Genomic DNA, 17,178 nt, shown 5'->3' with positions numbered 1-17,178 from the left:
GTTCTGTATATGTCGTCCCATTCCCTTCTTGCCTGCATGGTTTCTGCTGAGTAGTCAGAACATATTCTTATTGATTCTCCCTTGAAGGAATCCTTTCGTTTCTCCCTGGCTGCTTTTAAAATTTTCTGTTTATCTTTGGTTTTGGTGAGTTTGATGATAATATGTCTTGGTGTTTTTCTTTTTGCATCAATCTTAAATGGGGTTCGATGAGCATCTTGGATAGCTATCCTTTCGTCTTTCATGATGTCAGGGAAGTTTTGTGTCAGGAGTTCTTCAAGTATTTTCTCTGTGTTTTCTGTCCCCCCTCCCTGTTTTGGGACTCCAATCACCCGCAGGTTATCCTTCTTGATAGAGTCCCACATAATTCTTAGGGTTTCTTCATTTTTTTTTAATTCTTTTATCAGATTTTTTTTCAGCTATGTTGGAGTTGATTCCCTGGTCCTCCAGATGTCCCAGTCTGCATTCTAATTGCTCGAGTCTGCTCCTCTGACTTCCTAGTGCGTTGTCTAATTCTGTTATTTTATTGTTAATCTTTTGGATTTCTACATGTTGTCTCTCTATGGATTCTTGCAACTTATTAATTTTTCCACTATGTTCTTGAATAATCTTTTTGAGTTCTTCAACAGTTTTATCAGTGTGTTCCTTGGCTTTTTCTGCAGATATCCTAATTTCATTTGTGATATCATTAAGCATTCTGTAAATTAGTTTTTTATATTCTGTATCTGACAATTCCAAGATTGTATCTTCATTTGGGAAAGATTTTGATTCTTTTGTTTGGGGGGTTGGAGAAGCTGTCACGGTCTGCTTCTTTAAGTGGTTTGATATGGATTGTTGTCTCCGAGCCATCACTGGGAAACTAGTTTTTCCAGAAAATCCGCTTAAAAAAAACTGCAGTCAGATCCCTATCAGAGTTCTCCCTCTGGCTCAGGCTATTCAGATGTTAATGAAGCCGCCTGGGGAGGGTGGGGGAGGGAACAGAGAGATAGGAGAGTAGCACCTCAGGATATAGCCAGAGTTGCTTGTCTTGCTTGGAATGACTATTATATCTGAGATTCCCGCGGGCGCGTTGCCTATGTGTGCTGGCTGTGTGGAGATTGCCCCCGGGGGGTCTGGCCCGCTGGAGTCACGGTCAGATCCTCCGCTTCCAGCCCTACGCCCAGCGTCAAGGCTCCCCTACTGGGACGGTGCACTCTCGACTCCAAAATCAGTCGCTGCCTCCCGGGGACTTCTCGTCCCTCCAGCCACGTGGTCGTGCCGCTCCCGAGAACCAGTTGGGCCTCCTCCCGGGGTTAGTTCAGATGGGTGGAGCAGCTCCCCGTGCTTGTGCCGTGACCGAGTGTCCCGGCTGGGACGCTGTTCTCCCCGCTCCAATACCAGTCGCTGCCTCCCGGGGACTTCTCCTACCGGCTGCGTCCCATGCCGCCCGCGCGACCCGGCTGGTCCCCTTCCCGGGGTTAGTTCAGGGGGGTGGAGCAACTCTCCGTGTTTATGCCGTACCTGCGTCCAGTCCAAATCCCTGCAGGACGGTTCCCCGGCTCGGACGCTGCTCTTTCTGCTCCAAGACCAGTCACTGCCTCCCGGGGACTTCTCCTACCGGCTGTGTCCCACGCCGCCTGTGGAACCGGCTGGTCCCCCTCCCGGGGTTAGTTCAGGGGGGTGGAGCAGCTCTCTGTGCTTGTGCCGTACCTGACTGGTACGCTGGCTCCAGGCTCTGGAAACAATCGCTGCTTCCCCGTATTAGTTTGTTCTCCGTTTCTAAATCTGTGTTTGGTGTTCAGGGTTCGTAGATTGTTATGTATGTGATCGATTCACTTGTTTTTCCGAGTCTTTGTTGTAAGAGGGATCCGAGGTAGCGTCTGCCTAGTCCGCCATCTTGGCTCCGCCTCTGTAGATGACTTCTTGTTTATCTCTAGCCATTCTTAAAATTCTCTATCTTTGGTTTTGGCAAGTTTGATTATATGGTGTTTTGGTGAATTTCTTTTGGGATCTCCCTTGCATGGGGTTCGATGTGATTCTTGGGTAGACATCTTCTCATCTTTCATGATATCAGGGAAGTTTCTGCCAACAAAGCTTCAACAATTCTCTTTGTATTTTATGTTATTTCCCTTCCCCCATCCCCCTTCCGGTACTCCAGTCAGTCATAAATTATTCCTCTTTATAGCATCCCACATAATTCTTAGGGTTTCTTTTTTTAAATCCTTTTATCTGATTTTTCATTAAATAAGTTGACATGAAGTGCTTTGTCTTCAGTCTCACTAATTCTGACTTCCATTGTCTCAGTTCTACTCCTATTGAGTTGTCTAATTCTGAACTTTTATTATTAATCTTCTGAGTTTCTGTTTGCTGTCTCTCTGTGGATTCTTGCTGTCTGTTAAATTTGTCATTATGCCACTATCGTAAGAACTCAAGAGAAGGTTGAAACACAAAAGAAAATATTCTTTGATAGTTATGAGGGGTGGGAGGGAGGGAGAGGAGTATTCACTAACTAGACAGTAGGCAAGAATTATCTTAGGTGAAGGGAAGGACTGCACACAATACAGGGGAAGTCAGCACAACTGGGCTAAACCAAAAGCTAAGAAGTTTCCTAAATACAACCAAACACTTTGAGGGACAGAGTAGCAGAGGCAGGGGTCTGGGGACCATGGTTCCAGGGGACATCTAGGTCAACTGGCATAACAAAGCTTATTAAGAAAATGTTCTGCATCCCACTTTGGTGAGTGGCAACTGGGGTCTTAAAAGCTAGCAAGTGGCCATCTAGATGCATCAATTGGTCCCAACCCACCTGGAGCAAAGGAGAATGAAGAACACCAAAGACACAAGGAAAATATGAGCTTAAGACAGAAAGGACCACATAAACCAGAGACTCCATTATCCTGAGACCAGAAGAACTAGATGGTGCCTGGCTACCACCAGTGACTGTCCTGACAGGGAATACAACAGAGAATCCCTGACGGAGCAGGAGAAAAGTGGGGTGCAGAACTCAAATTCTAGTTAAAAGACCAGACTTAATGGTCTGAGACTGGAGGGACCCCAGAGCTCATGGCCCCCTGACTCTGTTAGCCCAAAACTAAAACCATGCCCGAAGACAACTCTTCAGACAAAGGGTAGACTGGACTATAAGACATAAAATGATAACTTGTGAAGAATGTGCTTCTTAGCTTAAGTAGATAAACATGAGACTAAATGGACAGCTCTTGTCCAGGGGTGAGATGAGAAGGCAGAAAGGGACGGGAGCTGGTTGAATGGATGTGGGAAATAGAGGGCGGAAAAGAGGAGCGTACTGTCACATTATAGGGAGAGCAACTAGGGTGATATAACAATGTGTGTATAAATTTTTCCATGAAAAACTAGATTGAACTGTAACCTTTCACTTAAAGCACAATAAAAAAGATTTACAGAAGAAAAAAAAAGTTGTCATGCTCTTGTCTAATCTTAAGTTCCTCTGTTGCTTTGTGTGTTCCTTGGCTTGTTCTGCATTTTGCCTGCTCGCCTTCCTGATCTCTTGAAGAGTTCTGTGTATTAATCGTTTGTATTCTACCTCCAGTAATTCCAAAAATTTATCTTTCTTTGGAAGATTTCCTAAATCTTTGTTTTGGGAGCTTGCTGAAGCCATCATGATCTGCTTCTGTAATGTGATTCGATATTGACTCGTTTCCAAGCCATCAATAAGTTATATTTATTTTATGTTTGCTTACTGTGTCCTAGCTTCTTGTTTTGATGTGCCCAAATAGGCTGCTCGTGTGAGCTAGGTTGATTATTGGTGCCTTTGAAGCAATGATGTATTGTCACGAGGTGGTTAGATCTGTTACCAGGTATGTGAGTCCAGGAGTCCGTTTACTTTTCTTGTATGGATTCAGGTCAGGTGTCCAGGTAACTGGTCACCAACTGTATGATGTGGGCTCTCACCTACAGTCCTCGAGGGCAGGGGTGATTGGAGTAGGCACAGATATCTGGCTGCAGTACAGGGTCACGCTCTGAGCAAGGCAGGGGCTTACAGCTGCCCAAGTGTCTGTGAGGAAAGCATGTCCCTGTTCCCTAGAGTGTGTAGGTGGATGGGTTTTGCAGCTGGACTCTGGGCACCCAATGCTGTTAGCTGTAAGGACTGGGAGGCACCACTTATCCTTGGACCCCTGTCGTGGGTGGCTAGGTGGCGTGGGTGGAGCCACCAGTCCTTAGGCCCCTGATGTGGATAGGTGAGGACCCTGCTTAATAGGCAGAGTGGTGTCAAATGTCACGAACCCGCCACTCCACCGTATAGCTGATACAGTGAAATTAGACTTCAGGTATACACTCTGTTGTACTGTATTAATGAGGGCCTATGGTGTTGTAGTGGGCCCGCACAGGTCTCTGCAGGGGTGAAAGGCATTCGAAGTCTGTGGACCCCTTATGCCTGTGCTTAGGCAAAGGAGCTCTGCCTGCTCTGAGTTGCCGGCTTATGGGGAGCTGGTAGATTATTTTTTCCTGTTTGTTAATTTGTTCCCTCTTCAAAGTTGGGAGGGTGACTCAGAGCACCTGAAGGATCCTACTTCCAACCCAGGGGAAGCAGCAATCTCTGAATGGGTGGAGAGCAGGGAGGGAGCAGGTAAATGGGAGAGAGTTCCTTCCCAAATGAGGTGTTTTTTTTTAATCCATGCAGTAGGTTAGATGGATGTACTTATCTTTTGCCAACTGAGTGCTGCTTTTCACTGGTTCTGGAGGCTTGAGTAGACTCTCCACCACTCAGCTTCTACCGATGTGGAAAACGTGTCTTGAACACCACTGCATGCCTCGCTGCACACGCAAGCTGATCCAGCCTGCAGGGTGCCGGTTCCCACTGGGTCAGATCTAGCAGCTCCTTGCTGCTTCTGAACCATCTCTACCTTCCCCTGCCACTCAGTCTGATTCCTCAATTTTCCCTTTGATGGTGAGGGCTCCTAGATTGTCATATATAATCAATTCACTTGTTTTTTGGGGTCTTTGCTGTAAGAGGGACCACCGGAAGTGTCTGACTGTTCTGCCAACTTGGCTCCGCCTCCCATTGCTTTTACTTTTTGAAATAAATCAGAGTAATAGCAAAGTCTTTATATGGAACTGGTATTGCAATTTGATTTCAAAAATGCACTTGATCAGAAGTCCCCTTCTGGTATTCAGCCAGGCATTATTGACCAAAAAAAAAAAAAAAAAAATTCTGTGTCAGGGTCTGTGTGTACAGTTGTGCATGTTGTATACTGCACAACATAGGGTGGAGACATTCATATGAGAGGCATTTTGTATATTAGGGTGGTTTATGACTGACGGCAGTAAAGTGTTTTCTTGAGTAAGGATCATCTATTCCTATTTTTAAAAAGGCTTCATAGGGACTAGTAGTGGTACTGTGGTCTATGTTTCAGTTTCTATTTAGAAATGAATATTTGTTGAAATAATTGAATTAAGAAATATTTTAATTGCAGAGCAATATCTCATTAATCTGGCAATCACTCACTTATTGGCAACCTCAGTTATCTGGAACAGAGTCCACATGCAGAAGGAAGTAAAAACGAGCCAGTGAAGTGAATATAAATTATACAAGGTCTGTGAGCTCATATTTTAGGTATAACCAAAAACTAATTACCAGTTGCTATTGAGTTGACTCTGACTTGTGGTGACCCCATGTGTGTCCGAGTAGAGCTGTGCTCCATAGGCTTTTCAGTGGCTGATTTTTGGGAAGTAGATTGCCAGGCCTTTCTTCCCGGGCATCTCGGGGTGGACTTGAATCTCCAGCCTTTTTGTTGGCAGCCGAGCACATTAACCACTTGCACCGCCTGGGGAGTTTTTTATGGTAAATATGTAGATAACAAGACACTTGCCATTTCAGCAACCTTCACATGTTCAGTTCAGTGACATTAAATACACTCCTCATGTTGTTCAGCCGTCGCTGTTAACCGTTCCTGGATTGTTGCATCCCAGGGACTCCATTTTATGGATAGAAGAGCCTAGTCAATTTTATAATGTGATTCTAGTCCATTCATCTGGCTGCCTGCCCAATAACTTAAAACTAGCAAACAGAAGGGATGGAGGCTGCTATAGTTATGTAGCTAGCAGATAGCTGATAACCAGATGGCCAGTGGCAGAGACAGAAAATTCAGAAAAAAATAGACACAGGAGCCAAAACAAATACAAAAACCAACTGTAGAAGAGTTTCAAGTTAGTAAACGTGGAAGCATTCCTAACGCAGGGGCATGTGAGGAGAATGCTCCCTTGCTGCAGGACGCAGTCACCAGTTGTTGTGGCGTCCCTCCTGATGTGTGATGACCCCGTGTGTTTCAGAGTAGAACAGCACTCCATCCAGTTTTCAAGGCTGCAGCCTTTCAGGAGCAGACCGCTAGGCGTTTCTTCGCATGCGTCTCCAAACGGCCAACGGTTCAGTTAGTAGCTGAGTGCTTAACCATTTGCGCGACCCAGGGATTCCCAAAATGCAGTTAGTGATGTTCATAATAATGACCCAGAGTTATCAGAAAATGTTAGAGTATATCAAGTCATCTTTAATGGAAGAAGTTTGCAATACATTTGAGAAAGCTTTTAATCGACAACTAAAATTTCAAAAACCCTAGTGCTTAGAGAGATTTGAGGACCTAGTTGTGGTATCACTCAGTAACATGTGCTGCCTGGGTGTCTTCACTACCTGTCATGTTTACCTCTGTGGAGCACTTCTCTTTGTAATGGGGTTTCTTTAGTCGGATTGCGTTCAGGAATCTCTTTCTAAAAAAAGGGATTTGAAGCAAAGAAAATTATAAAGGTGTTTGTTACAAATTTTTCATCTGCAGCCTGACATAGTAAGCTCTCAAAATATTTGTTGTCTGTAGAGGTGCTCAATTCTTTCCAAAAAATTAGTTTATCTGACATAAAATGTTAACAGCTCTGAAATTTATGGTTGGAAAATCTCCTGACCTGTACAAAACGTTCGGTGTTTTATTTGTTGAATCATAGGTTGAAGACTTTAAGTGACAAGTCAAGAGAAGCTAAAGTAAAAAGCAAACCCAGGTAAGCTTGTGCTAACATTTAATTTACTACGTTTTAAATTTCATGCAACTTTGGGCTGTATTCATATAATTTTAGATCTTTTGAGCACATCTGACTAGAAAACAATTTGTTGATTCTTTCTAAATTGTGCAGTGAAATTTTCTGATAAAATAGTAAAATGAATGAAAAAATGAAGTGTAATCATTTTGCTCTATGAGAATCAATGACAGATCACGATTAATCATTTCTAAAAATTTTTTTCTATTATAATGAAATAGATCTGATTAAAATTAACTTAAAATAATTTGTATATTAAGAGCAGAAGTAAGAGTCCTGGATTATTGTACAGCAAATTAATAATGAAACAGTCCTCGGCAAGTGAGCATCTTTAGCTGGGTTACCTGTTTTATGTGAAAACACTGGTATTAGTTCTGCAATTTTTTCATTTTTTTAAATAAAGCCAGTGGCCAAATTTCACTTTCAGCCTAGAGTTGATGAACTTTGATTTATTTTTAGTATCTAGCCCTGGTGGCACAGTGGTTAAGAGATTGGCCGCTAACCAAAAGGTCTACAGTTCGAATCCACCAGCCACTCCTTGGAAACACTATGGGGCAGTTCTGCTCTGTCCTGTAGGGTCGCTTTGAGTCAGAATCGACTTGACAGCAATGAGTTTGGTATCTTACTTTATGTTATGGTGCTTCTTATATACTAGAAACAATCTCAGTAGTGCAAAGTGACTGTTGATAGTATATTAACTTTGAAATAAAACACCACATTTTTCTAAAAGTTTAGATGAATTCTCATTATTGATTTTAAAATATCTCGTAATTGATGATGTCAAAATTCTTGTATCTAACTTGATTTTTTTTTTCCAATTGGCCTAAATCAGAAAAAATTTTAATAAAATAAATATTTCTTTTGGCAGGACTGTTCCATGTTTGCCAAAGTACTCTGCTGGACTAGAACTGCTGAGCAGGTAAGTGTTTTCATTCAAACAGGAAGGCCATACTTCTGACTATTATCTAAAAATATTTTATACTTTTATAGATATAAACCTTGAAACAACTAAATTTTCCTTTAATGCAGTGATTGGAAATTATTCTTTTTCCTAAGGGGTTTTCGCTTTTCCTGGTGAGCGCAAAGACCATTCAGACTTCGAGCAGATAACTATTGCATTGACTAGTCAATACTTTATTACTTGTATTTATTATGTGTATGGTTTTGTTGTTGCAAGAAAATCAATTCTGAATTTGAGTCCTCAATAACTTCGTTTCTTATTTTCTAAATTTTATACCGTTTCTTCTCCAGTCCGTTCCTGTTGAAATTCTGCTGTGTAGACATGCAGATTAGATAGTAAAATAGATGGTTTTCTTAGACATGACAACAAAAGCACAAGCAACAAAAGGAAAAATAGTTAAATTCATCTTCATTAAAATGAAAAATGTTTGTGTTTCAAAAAACACTGTCAAGAAAGTGAAAAGAAAACCCACAGAATGAGAGAAGATATTTACAAATCGTATGTGATGAAGGACTTGAATCTAGAATATGTAAAGAACCCTTATAACTGAATAATAAGAAGACAAGTAACTCAGTGAGGAAATAGGCAAAGATTTGAATAGACATTTCTCCAAAGAGGATGGATATTACCATTCGACCCAGCAACTTCACTCTTAGGTGTAGCATATATCCAAGAAAATTGAAAACATGCCTACTCAAAAATTCGTATACACGTGTTCCTAACAGTATTATTCATAATAGCCAAAAAGTATAAACCACCTAAACATCCATCAAGTGATGAATAGATAGAATGTGATAGAGCTATAAAATGTAATGTTATTCAACCATAAAAAGGAATGAAGTACTGATACATGCTACAACACAGAGGAAGCATTGAGAACATTATACTAAGTTAAACCAGCACAAAAGGCCAGTATCGTATGATTCCCTTTATGTGAAATACCCAGACTAGACAAATCTGTAGAGCTGGAAGGCAGATGAGTGGGTGTCAGGAGTTGAGGGGAAGGGGGGAATGGGGAGTGGTGGCTAATGGGTATGGATTTCTGTTTGGGATTATGAAAATGCTTTGGAATTAGATAGTGCTGATGGTTGCATAACCCCATGACTATGCTAAAAACTACTGAACTGTACACTTTAAAAGGGTAAGTTTTATGGTATCGGAATTGTACCTCAATAAAGCTGTGCAGAAAACAGGTATGTGGTTTATGTTGTTACATGCAGTTCTGTACTCAGTAGCATGCCATCTGATAGATGTGTGATAAAGGCCGAAGGTGTACTGCTTTTTCTTACCTGCATTTGTTACAGCACAATCATATATACCCATGCTTGGCTTTCTCTTTTCCAGTTCTTTACGGGGTTTCTTTTTATGGTTGCTAAATCTAGACATCTTTCCTCTCTGAAACGAAAAGTACTTAATTTCATATCAGTTTCCTGCTTGGTTTTGTTGAGTGGAGAACATACAGGAACATCTTTCAGGGTACAGCAAAAACTAATCAGTGGTGTACTATTACCTGCTTGTATTGTATCTATTTTTTTAATCTAGTATCTTAGTTGAAAGAAGTTCATTTCACTAAGTTTTCTTTTAGATGTTGTCTTAGTTATCTGGTGCTGCTATAACAGAAATACCACAAGTGGATTGCTTTAACAAACAGAAATTTATTCTTTCACATTCTAGGAGCTAGAAGTCTGAATTCAGGGTGCCAGTTCCAGGGGAAGGCTTTCTCTGTCGGCTCTGGGAGAAGGTACTTGTCATCAATCTTCCCCTGGTCTAGGAGATTCTCAGTGTAGGGAGCAGAGGTCCGAAGGACACGCTATTCTCCTGGCTCTTGTTTCTTGGTGGTGTGAAGTCCCCATATCGCTCTGCTCCCTTCTCTCTTTTATACCTCAAACGAGATTGATTTAAGACACAACCTAATCTTGTAATTGAGTCCTGCCTCATTAACATCATAAAGGTAGGTTTACAACATATAGGAAAATAATATTAGATGACAAAATGGTGGACAGTCACACAATACTGGGCATCATGGCCTAGCCAAGTTGACAGATATTTTTTGGGTCGGGGGGGGACACAATTCAATCCATGACAGATGTGTAGACTGTGTGGTACTTTTTCATCATGCAGTTGCATTTGGGGGAGTTAATATGAAAATTTACAGCCATAGGAAGGTGCTGATCATGTGTCTATACGTTTCACAGCCTTCAAGTGGACCATCTCCCACTAAGCTCTTCCTATTCTGGGACCCAGAATTTCAGAATTGTTCATGAACCAGAGGCAGCTGTTTACAACCACAGTATGCTTTAATTTAGGTGTACTGTTTTATAGTAATTCTATCTTTTTTATTTTCTTACTTTGACATGTGTGTTTTGTTTTTGTCCCAGGTTACACTTTAATTTTTATAAAAATCTGAAAGCTGGATTCATTAATTTCTAGAACTTTTTTTCTTTCATCCAGTCTCATTTCTTGCAGACTATAATATAAAACTTTTTTCATTGGAACTAATATCGAATGGGAGAAAAGACCCTTTTAAATAGTGAACATTTAAATTATAATTTTTTAAGCAGTATGGTTCAACTCAGCCAAGAATTAATCTTTTATATTCTCGTAGCTCTGTTGGTGGTGGTGGTGGTTGCCATTAAGTCAGTTCTGACGTGTGGTGACCCCAAGTGCTACAGAGTAGAACGGTTCCATAGGATTTGCTCAGCTCTAACCTTAAGCAGATCACCAGGTCTTTTATTCTGTGGTACTGCTGGGTGGGTTCAGACCACCAACATTTAGGTTACCAGTCGAGCACAGTTTGCACCGCCTAGCTCCCTTCCTGTGGCTCTGTTGTTGTTGGGTACCTCCTATAGCTCTAAACCAAAAAAACCCAAACCCACTGCCCTTGAATTGATTCTGACTCATAGCAACCGTAAAGGACAGGGTAGAACTGCTCCATAGGGTTTCCAAGGCTGTAATTTTTCTCTGGTTAGGGGCTGGTGGGTTCAAACCACTGACCTTTTGGTTGGCAGCTGGGTGCTTTAACCATTGCACCACCGGGGCTCCTCCTTATAGCTCTAATGCTTTATAATTAGGATTTTGTCTGCCTTATAATTATTTGTGTACATGTTGATCTTCTTGACATTGTGAGCCCTTCCACTAATTCTGTCATACACAGAATTTGTTCGTAATTATTTGATGGGATAAATTATTTTAATGTGATCCCTTCTCCATTTCTTCAGCATTGATTTGTAATTTTAAAGATGTTTGAGCACAAGAAAATTGAAGGAGTTTATGTTGAGGATTGTAAGGATGGTGCAGGACCCAGCAGTGTTTTGTTCTGTTGTGTGTAGGGTCGCTATGAGTCGGAACCGACTTGACGGCACCTAACACCACCACCACCACATCCAGGATCTTTATCCCAGTAAAATGGGGCAATAAGGTCATCCATCTTTGAGAATGATTGGATGGAGATGGGATTCAAAGCAGGATGAGCTGTACGATTAAGAATTACTGTTTTTTTCCTCGGGGAACATCTAGCTCAATTGGCATAACATAGTTTATAAGAAAACGTCCTACATTCTACTGTGGTGCGTAGTGTTTGGAGTCTTAAAAGCCTGTGAGCAGCCATCTAAGATATTCTACTGGTCTCATCCCCTTCGGGAGCAAGGGAGGATGAAGAAAACTAAACATACAAGCAAAAGATTAGTCCAATGGACTAATAGACCACAGCTACCATGGCCTCCACCAGACTGAATACAGTACAACTACATCGAGCCTGGTTACCACCACTGACTGCTCTGACAGAGATCACAGTAGAGGGTCCGGGACAGAGCTGGAGAAGAAGGTAGAAAAAAAATTCTAACTCACAAAAAAAGACCAGACTTACTGGCCTGACAGAGACTGGAGAAATCCTGAGTATGGCCCCCGGATACCCTTTTAGCTCAGTACTGAAGTCACTCCTGAGCTTCACCTTTCAGCCAAAGATTAGACAGGCCCATGAAACAAAATGAGACTAAAGGGGCAAAAAAAAAAAAATGTTTTTAAAAAGTGCTCACTGGCAGCTAAAGCTCATTCTGGGTTGGACAGCATGAATTGGTAATGGAGTTGTATGACTTTCTCCAATAGTGCTCAGTGTTGTAGGAGTTAGAACAGAGAAAATGAATGGTTGGGATAATCTAGGTTTAGAGAACGCCAAAGGCATGAGGAGAATCATGAATTAGGTGTTGAAATGATTCAAGAAGGTAGAAGTGAGGGAGGATGGTGTGTAATGGCAAGGAGAGTGGAGAGTATAGGTCATAGAAGAAAAGAGATAGTGAGATGTCATGGATTGAATTATCTCCCTCAAAAAATGTGTATATCAACTTGGTTAGGCCATGATTCCCAGTATTCTGTGGTTTTCCTCCATTTTGTGATTGCAATTTTATGTTAAAGAGGATTAGGGTTGGATTGTAACACCCTTACCAGGTCACGTCCCTGATCCAGTGTAAAAGGAGTTTCCTTGGGGTGTGGCCTGCACCACCTTTTATTCTTCAAGAGATGGAAGGGAAGCAAGCAGAGAGTTGGGAACCTCAAACCACCAGGAAAGCAGCACTGGAAGCAGAGCACATCCTTTGTACCTGAGGTTCCTGTGCCGAGATGCTCCAAGACCAGTGGAAGACTGATACGAGGACTTTCCTTCAGAGCCGACTGAGACAGAAAGCCCTCCCCTGGATCCGACACCCTGAGTTTGGACTTGTAGCCCTACTGGACTGTGAGAAAACAGATTTCTCTTTGTTAAAGCCATCCACCTGTGGTATTTCTGTTATTGCAGCACTAGGTGACTAAGACATGAGAGATAGTAGGGAAAGAATGATCTGGAGTCTAAATGACAAGTGAGGACTAATTTTGTCATTGACTTGGAAAAAGTAATGGAAAATTTTTTAATTAAATTTAAATTTTAAAATTAATGTGCCTGTTTCTTCACTCAGCAGACATTTAATGAATGCTTATTGTGTTCCAGTTCTGAGCTAGATACCAGGACAATAAAGATGAAAAATTAAAATTCATCTCAACAACTTTGGTGCCTAACAGTGCTGGCAGTCAATAAATACTTGTTGATTTTAATTGATACTTACACAATCTGATACATGAAAGAAAATTTAGGAGTTTCTGTTAGTCAACAATAACAGTAAGATTGTATTAATTGTGTGACCTTCTATTTTGCTTTTTATTACCCGTAGATCCTAGTACAGTCTGTGGGGATTATTCCAGGGCTTCAAACCAGTTGGTTCTGATTGGAACCCCTGCTGAGAATTGGCAGTCCCAGCAAGTTCCCAGGTGATGCTAATGCTGATAGGGACCAGTTCTGAGCATCACTATAGTGAAGTGGTTCCCAAAATGTATCATACATCAGAATCGCCTGGCGGTCTTGTTAAAATGTAGATTTTGATTTGGTATATCTGGGGTGGAAATACAAATTCCCAGCATTTGAACAAATCTGTTCAAAGCTCTGGATGATTCAGATCGATGCCTATTTAAGTTCAACAGAAAAATTGAGCCTTTCCATGCCTACGAGGAGAGCCAGTATAAACCTATGAAATATGTATTCCTGTTTAGAGAATTTTCAGTTGGATAGTTAGGATTATTCTATAAGACAGGAAATCATGTTTTACATCAGCAACTGTATGAATAATAGTTCAGAAAGTTTATTTTTTAACTTTTCAAAATAATTTCAGACACAAAAAAGTAGCAAAAATAGAACAAGGAATTCCAGTTTCCTTAATATTAGTATTTTACATAACCATAGTACAATTGTCAAACTAGAAAATTTGATAAGTACCTTTAATTAATCAAATTTGAAACCTCATTCAAAGACCTTGTTCAGATTTAATCAGTTGTCTCACCAATGTCTCTTTTCTGGACCAGGATCCAACCCAGAGTCACACTTGGCGTTTAGTTATTGTCTTAGTTATCTAGTGTTGCTGTAATGAAAATATCATGAATGGGTTGTTTAATGAATAGAAATATATTTTCTCACAGTTTAGGAGGCGAGAAGTTCGAGTTCAGGGTGCTAGCTCTGGGAAAAGGCTCTCTCTGTCCACTCTGGGGGAAAATCCTTGTCTCAGTTTCTGTAGCGTTCTTCTTGGCATTCCTTGGAAATCCCCTTGTGGCGTCTGCCTTTCCCCCCATTCTAGCTCCCTTGCTTCTGTGCCTAAATCTCTTTTTATATCTCACAAGTAAGTAGGTTTAAAACACACCCTACACTGATATGGCCTCATTAACATAATGAAACCCTATTCCCAAATGGGATTAGGAGTTAGGATTTATAACAAATATTTTTGGGGGGTACAATTCGGGCCATAACAGTTGTCATATCTCCTTAGTCTCCTTTGAGTTCCTCCCTTGTCTTCCACAATTTTGGCACTTTGGAGAGTATTGACCAGTTGTTTTTCAGAATGTCTTTCAATCTGGGTTTACCCGGTATTTTCTCATGATTAAATTCAGATTAGTGCCTTTTGGGCATGAATACTAGAAGAGTAATGTTGTGCCCTTCCCAGTGCATCATATCAGGAGGCACGTGTTGTTGCTGTGTCTCATTGTCATTGATGTTAATTTTGACAACTTGGTTAAAGTGTCTGCCGGGTTTCGCCTGCTTTTCCCTTTTTAATTAGTATCCTGTGAGGAGATACTTAAGATTGAATTTTACAATTCATTAGGATTCCTGCCTGAAGCAGGTTACCATTCTCTTTACCAAATGATGAAGAGAGTTTCAGTCATTACTTCTATATTTACTAAGTAGAATTCCACTGTAAGGAAGAGTTTTCTCTTCTCTCCATTTATTTATGTATTCAATCATTTATATCAGTTGGGAGTCTTGGATATTTGTTTTATTGAGTTATAATCCCTTACTACCAGTATTTATTTTGTTGCTCAGATTTTCCTAGATTTGACCATTGGAAACCCCTTCAGGTTGCCTCCTGTGTCCTTTTGACACATTCCCATTATTATTATCATTATTTTTTTTAGCTTTTTCTGAATTTCTGGCACCACAAGATGCTCCAGATTCATCTCTGGATAGTATTTTGTTTGAATTTTAGTAAAAATGTATATTACCAAACATTTGCCATTTCAACATTTTTTTACATTTACAATTTAGTGACATTAATTACATTCATCATGTTGTACAACCATCACCACTATCCGTTTCCAAATTTACCGTCACCCGTAACAGAAACTCGGGCCCCTGAAGGAATAACATTCCCTGTCCCCCTCCCTCCCACCTTTGGTTACCAGTAATAAACTTTGGTCTCTATATATTTGCCTAATCTAGGTATTTCATATACATGGGATCATACAATATTTGTCATTTTGTGACTGATTTATTTCACTCAGCATAATATTTTCAGGGTCCATCCATGTTGTAGCACATATCAGAACTTTATTTCTCTTTGTCGTTGTTGTTGTCAGGTGCCGTCTAGTCGGTTCCGACTCATAGTGACCCTGTGTACAACAGAACGAAACACTGCCTGGTCCTACACCATCCTCACAGTCGTTGTTATGCTTGAGCCCTTTGTTGAAGCAGCTGTGTCACTCCATCTTGTTGAGGCCCTCCTCTTTTTCTCTGACTGTCTACCCTACCAAGCATGATGTCCTTCTCCAGGGACTGGTCCCTCCTGATAACGTGTCTAAAGTATGTGAGACAAAGTCTCGCCATCCTCGCTTCTAATGAGCATCTGGCTGTATTCCATTTTATGTATGTACCACATTTTGTTTATTCATTCATCTGTTAATAGACATTTAGATTGTTTCTACCTTTTTGGCTGTTGTGACTAGTGGTGCATTTCTGCTCTCATTTCTTTTGGGTATATATCTAGGAGTGAAATTGCTGGGTTATATAGTAACCTACATTTAACTTTTTGAGGAACCACCAAAATGTTTTTCCTAGTGGCTGCACCATTCCCACCCTCAGTGGATGAGGGTTCCAGTTTTTCCACATCCTCATCAAAACTTGGTTCCCATTTTTCTGATTATAACCACCCTCTTAGGGGTAAAGTGGTGTCTCATTGTGATTTTGATTTGCATTTCACTAATGACATTGAATAAAGAAGACTGAAGAAGAAATGATGCGTTTGAATTGTGTTGACAGAGAATATTGAATATACCATGGACTGCCAAAAGAACGAGCAAATCTGTCTTAGAAGAAGTACAGCTAGAATGCTCCTTAGAAGGGAGGATGTTGACACTTCATCTCATGTAATTTGGACATGTTATCAGGAGGGATCAGTCCCTGGAGAAGGACATCATCCTTGGTAAACTGGAGGGTCAGCGAAAAAGAGAAAGGCCCTCAATGAAATGGATTGACACTGTGACAGCAGCAATGGACTCAAGCATAACGATTGCACAGATGACACAGGACCAGGCAATGTTTTGTTCTGTTGTACATAGGGTCGCTATCAGTCAGAACCAGTTCGATGGCACCTAACAACAGCAATGACAGACATTGAGCATCTTTTTATGTGCTGTCTGGTCATTTGTGTATCTTCTTTGGTGAAATGTCTACTCGAGTCATGTGCCCATTTTTTTGACTGAGCTGTTTGTGGTAAATCATAGGAATACTTTATATATTCTGGATATTAAACCCTTAATAGATATATGGTTCCCAAATATTTTCTCCCATTCTGTAGATTGTTTCTTCACTTTGTTGATAAAGTCCTTTGCACAAATTTTTTTAATTTTGATGAAATCCAGTTTATTTATATTGTCTTTTGTTGCTTGTGCTTTGATGTCATATTTTAGAATCCATTGTTACAAACTAGGTCCCAAAGCATTACCCCTATGTTTTCTTCTAAGAGTTCTTCTGAGAGTTTTATGATTTAATTCTTATGTTTAGGCTGTTCATCCATTTTGAGTTTACTTTTGTCTATGGTGTGAGTATGGGTCTAGTGTCATTCTTTCCCATGTGAAAACCCAGTTGTCCCAGCATCATTTTTTGAAAAGGCTATTCTTTCCCCATTGAATGGATTTAGCACTCTTGTCAGAAATCAGTTGACCATAGATGTATGGGTTTATTTCTGGACTGTCACTTCTATTCCATTGGTCTCTATTTCTGTCATTATACTAAGACCAGACTGTTTTGAATACTGTAGATTTACAATGTGTTTGAGATTGTGAATCCTCCTACTTTGTTTTTTTTTAAAGATTGCTTTGCCTAATTGGGGCCCCTT

General features: G+C 40.6%; 1 protein-coding gene across 2 annotated transcripts in view; it reads left to right on the top strand.

Moving 5' to 3' along the window:
- Nucleotides 1-17,178, top strand: part of DTNBP1 (dystrobrevin binding protein 1) — a 183,982-nt gene that overhangs the window by 24,559 nt on the left and 142,245 nt on the right. Inside the window, exons 1-3 of one of the 2 annotated variants that reach the window (XM_049884337.1) lie at nt 6,981-6,999; nt 7,904-7,954; nt 9,671-9,737. Coding sequence is in view for 1 of the 2 variants with exons in the window: in XM_049884328.1 (XP_049740285.1) it covers nt 6,946-6,999; nt 7,904-7,954 (105 nt within the window). In the remaining variant the exon portion in view is untranslated. Of the gene's footprint in view, nt 1-6,945; nt 7,000-7,903; nt 7,955-9,670; nt 9,738-17,178 lie in introns of those variants that run through there. The other variant, XM_049884328.1, reaches the window with a different exon arrangement.

This window comes from Elephas maximus, chromosome 1 (genome assembly GCF_024166365.1).
Source record: "Elephas maximus indicus isolate mEleMax1 chromosome 1, mEleMax1 primary haplotype, whole genome shotgun sequence".
NCBI classification, from domain to species: domain Eukaryota; kingdom Metazoa; phylum Chordata; class Mammalia; order Proboscidea; family Elephantidae; genus Elephas; species Elephas maximus.
Note: the sequence above shows the minus strand (reverse complement) of the source record. Positions and strands in the feature narration are given on the sequence as shown.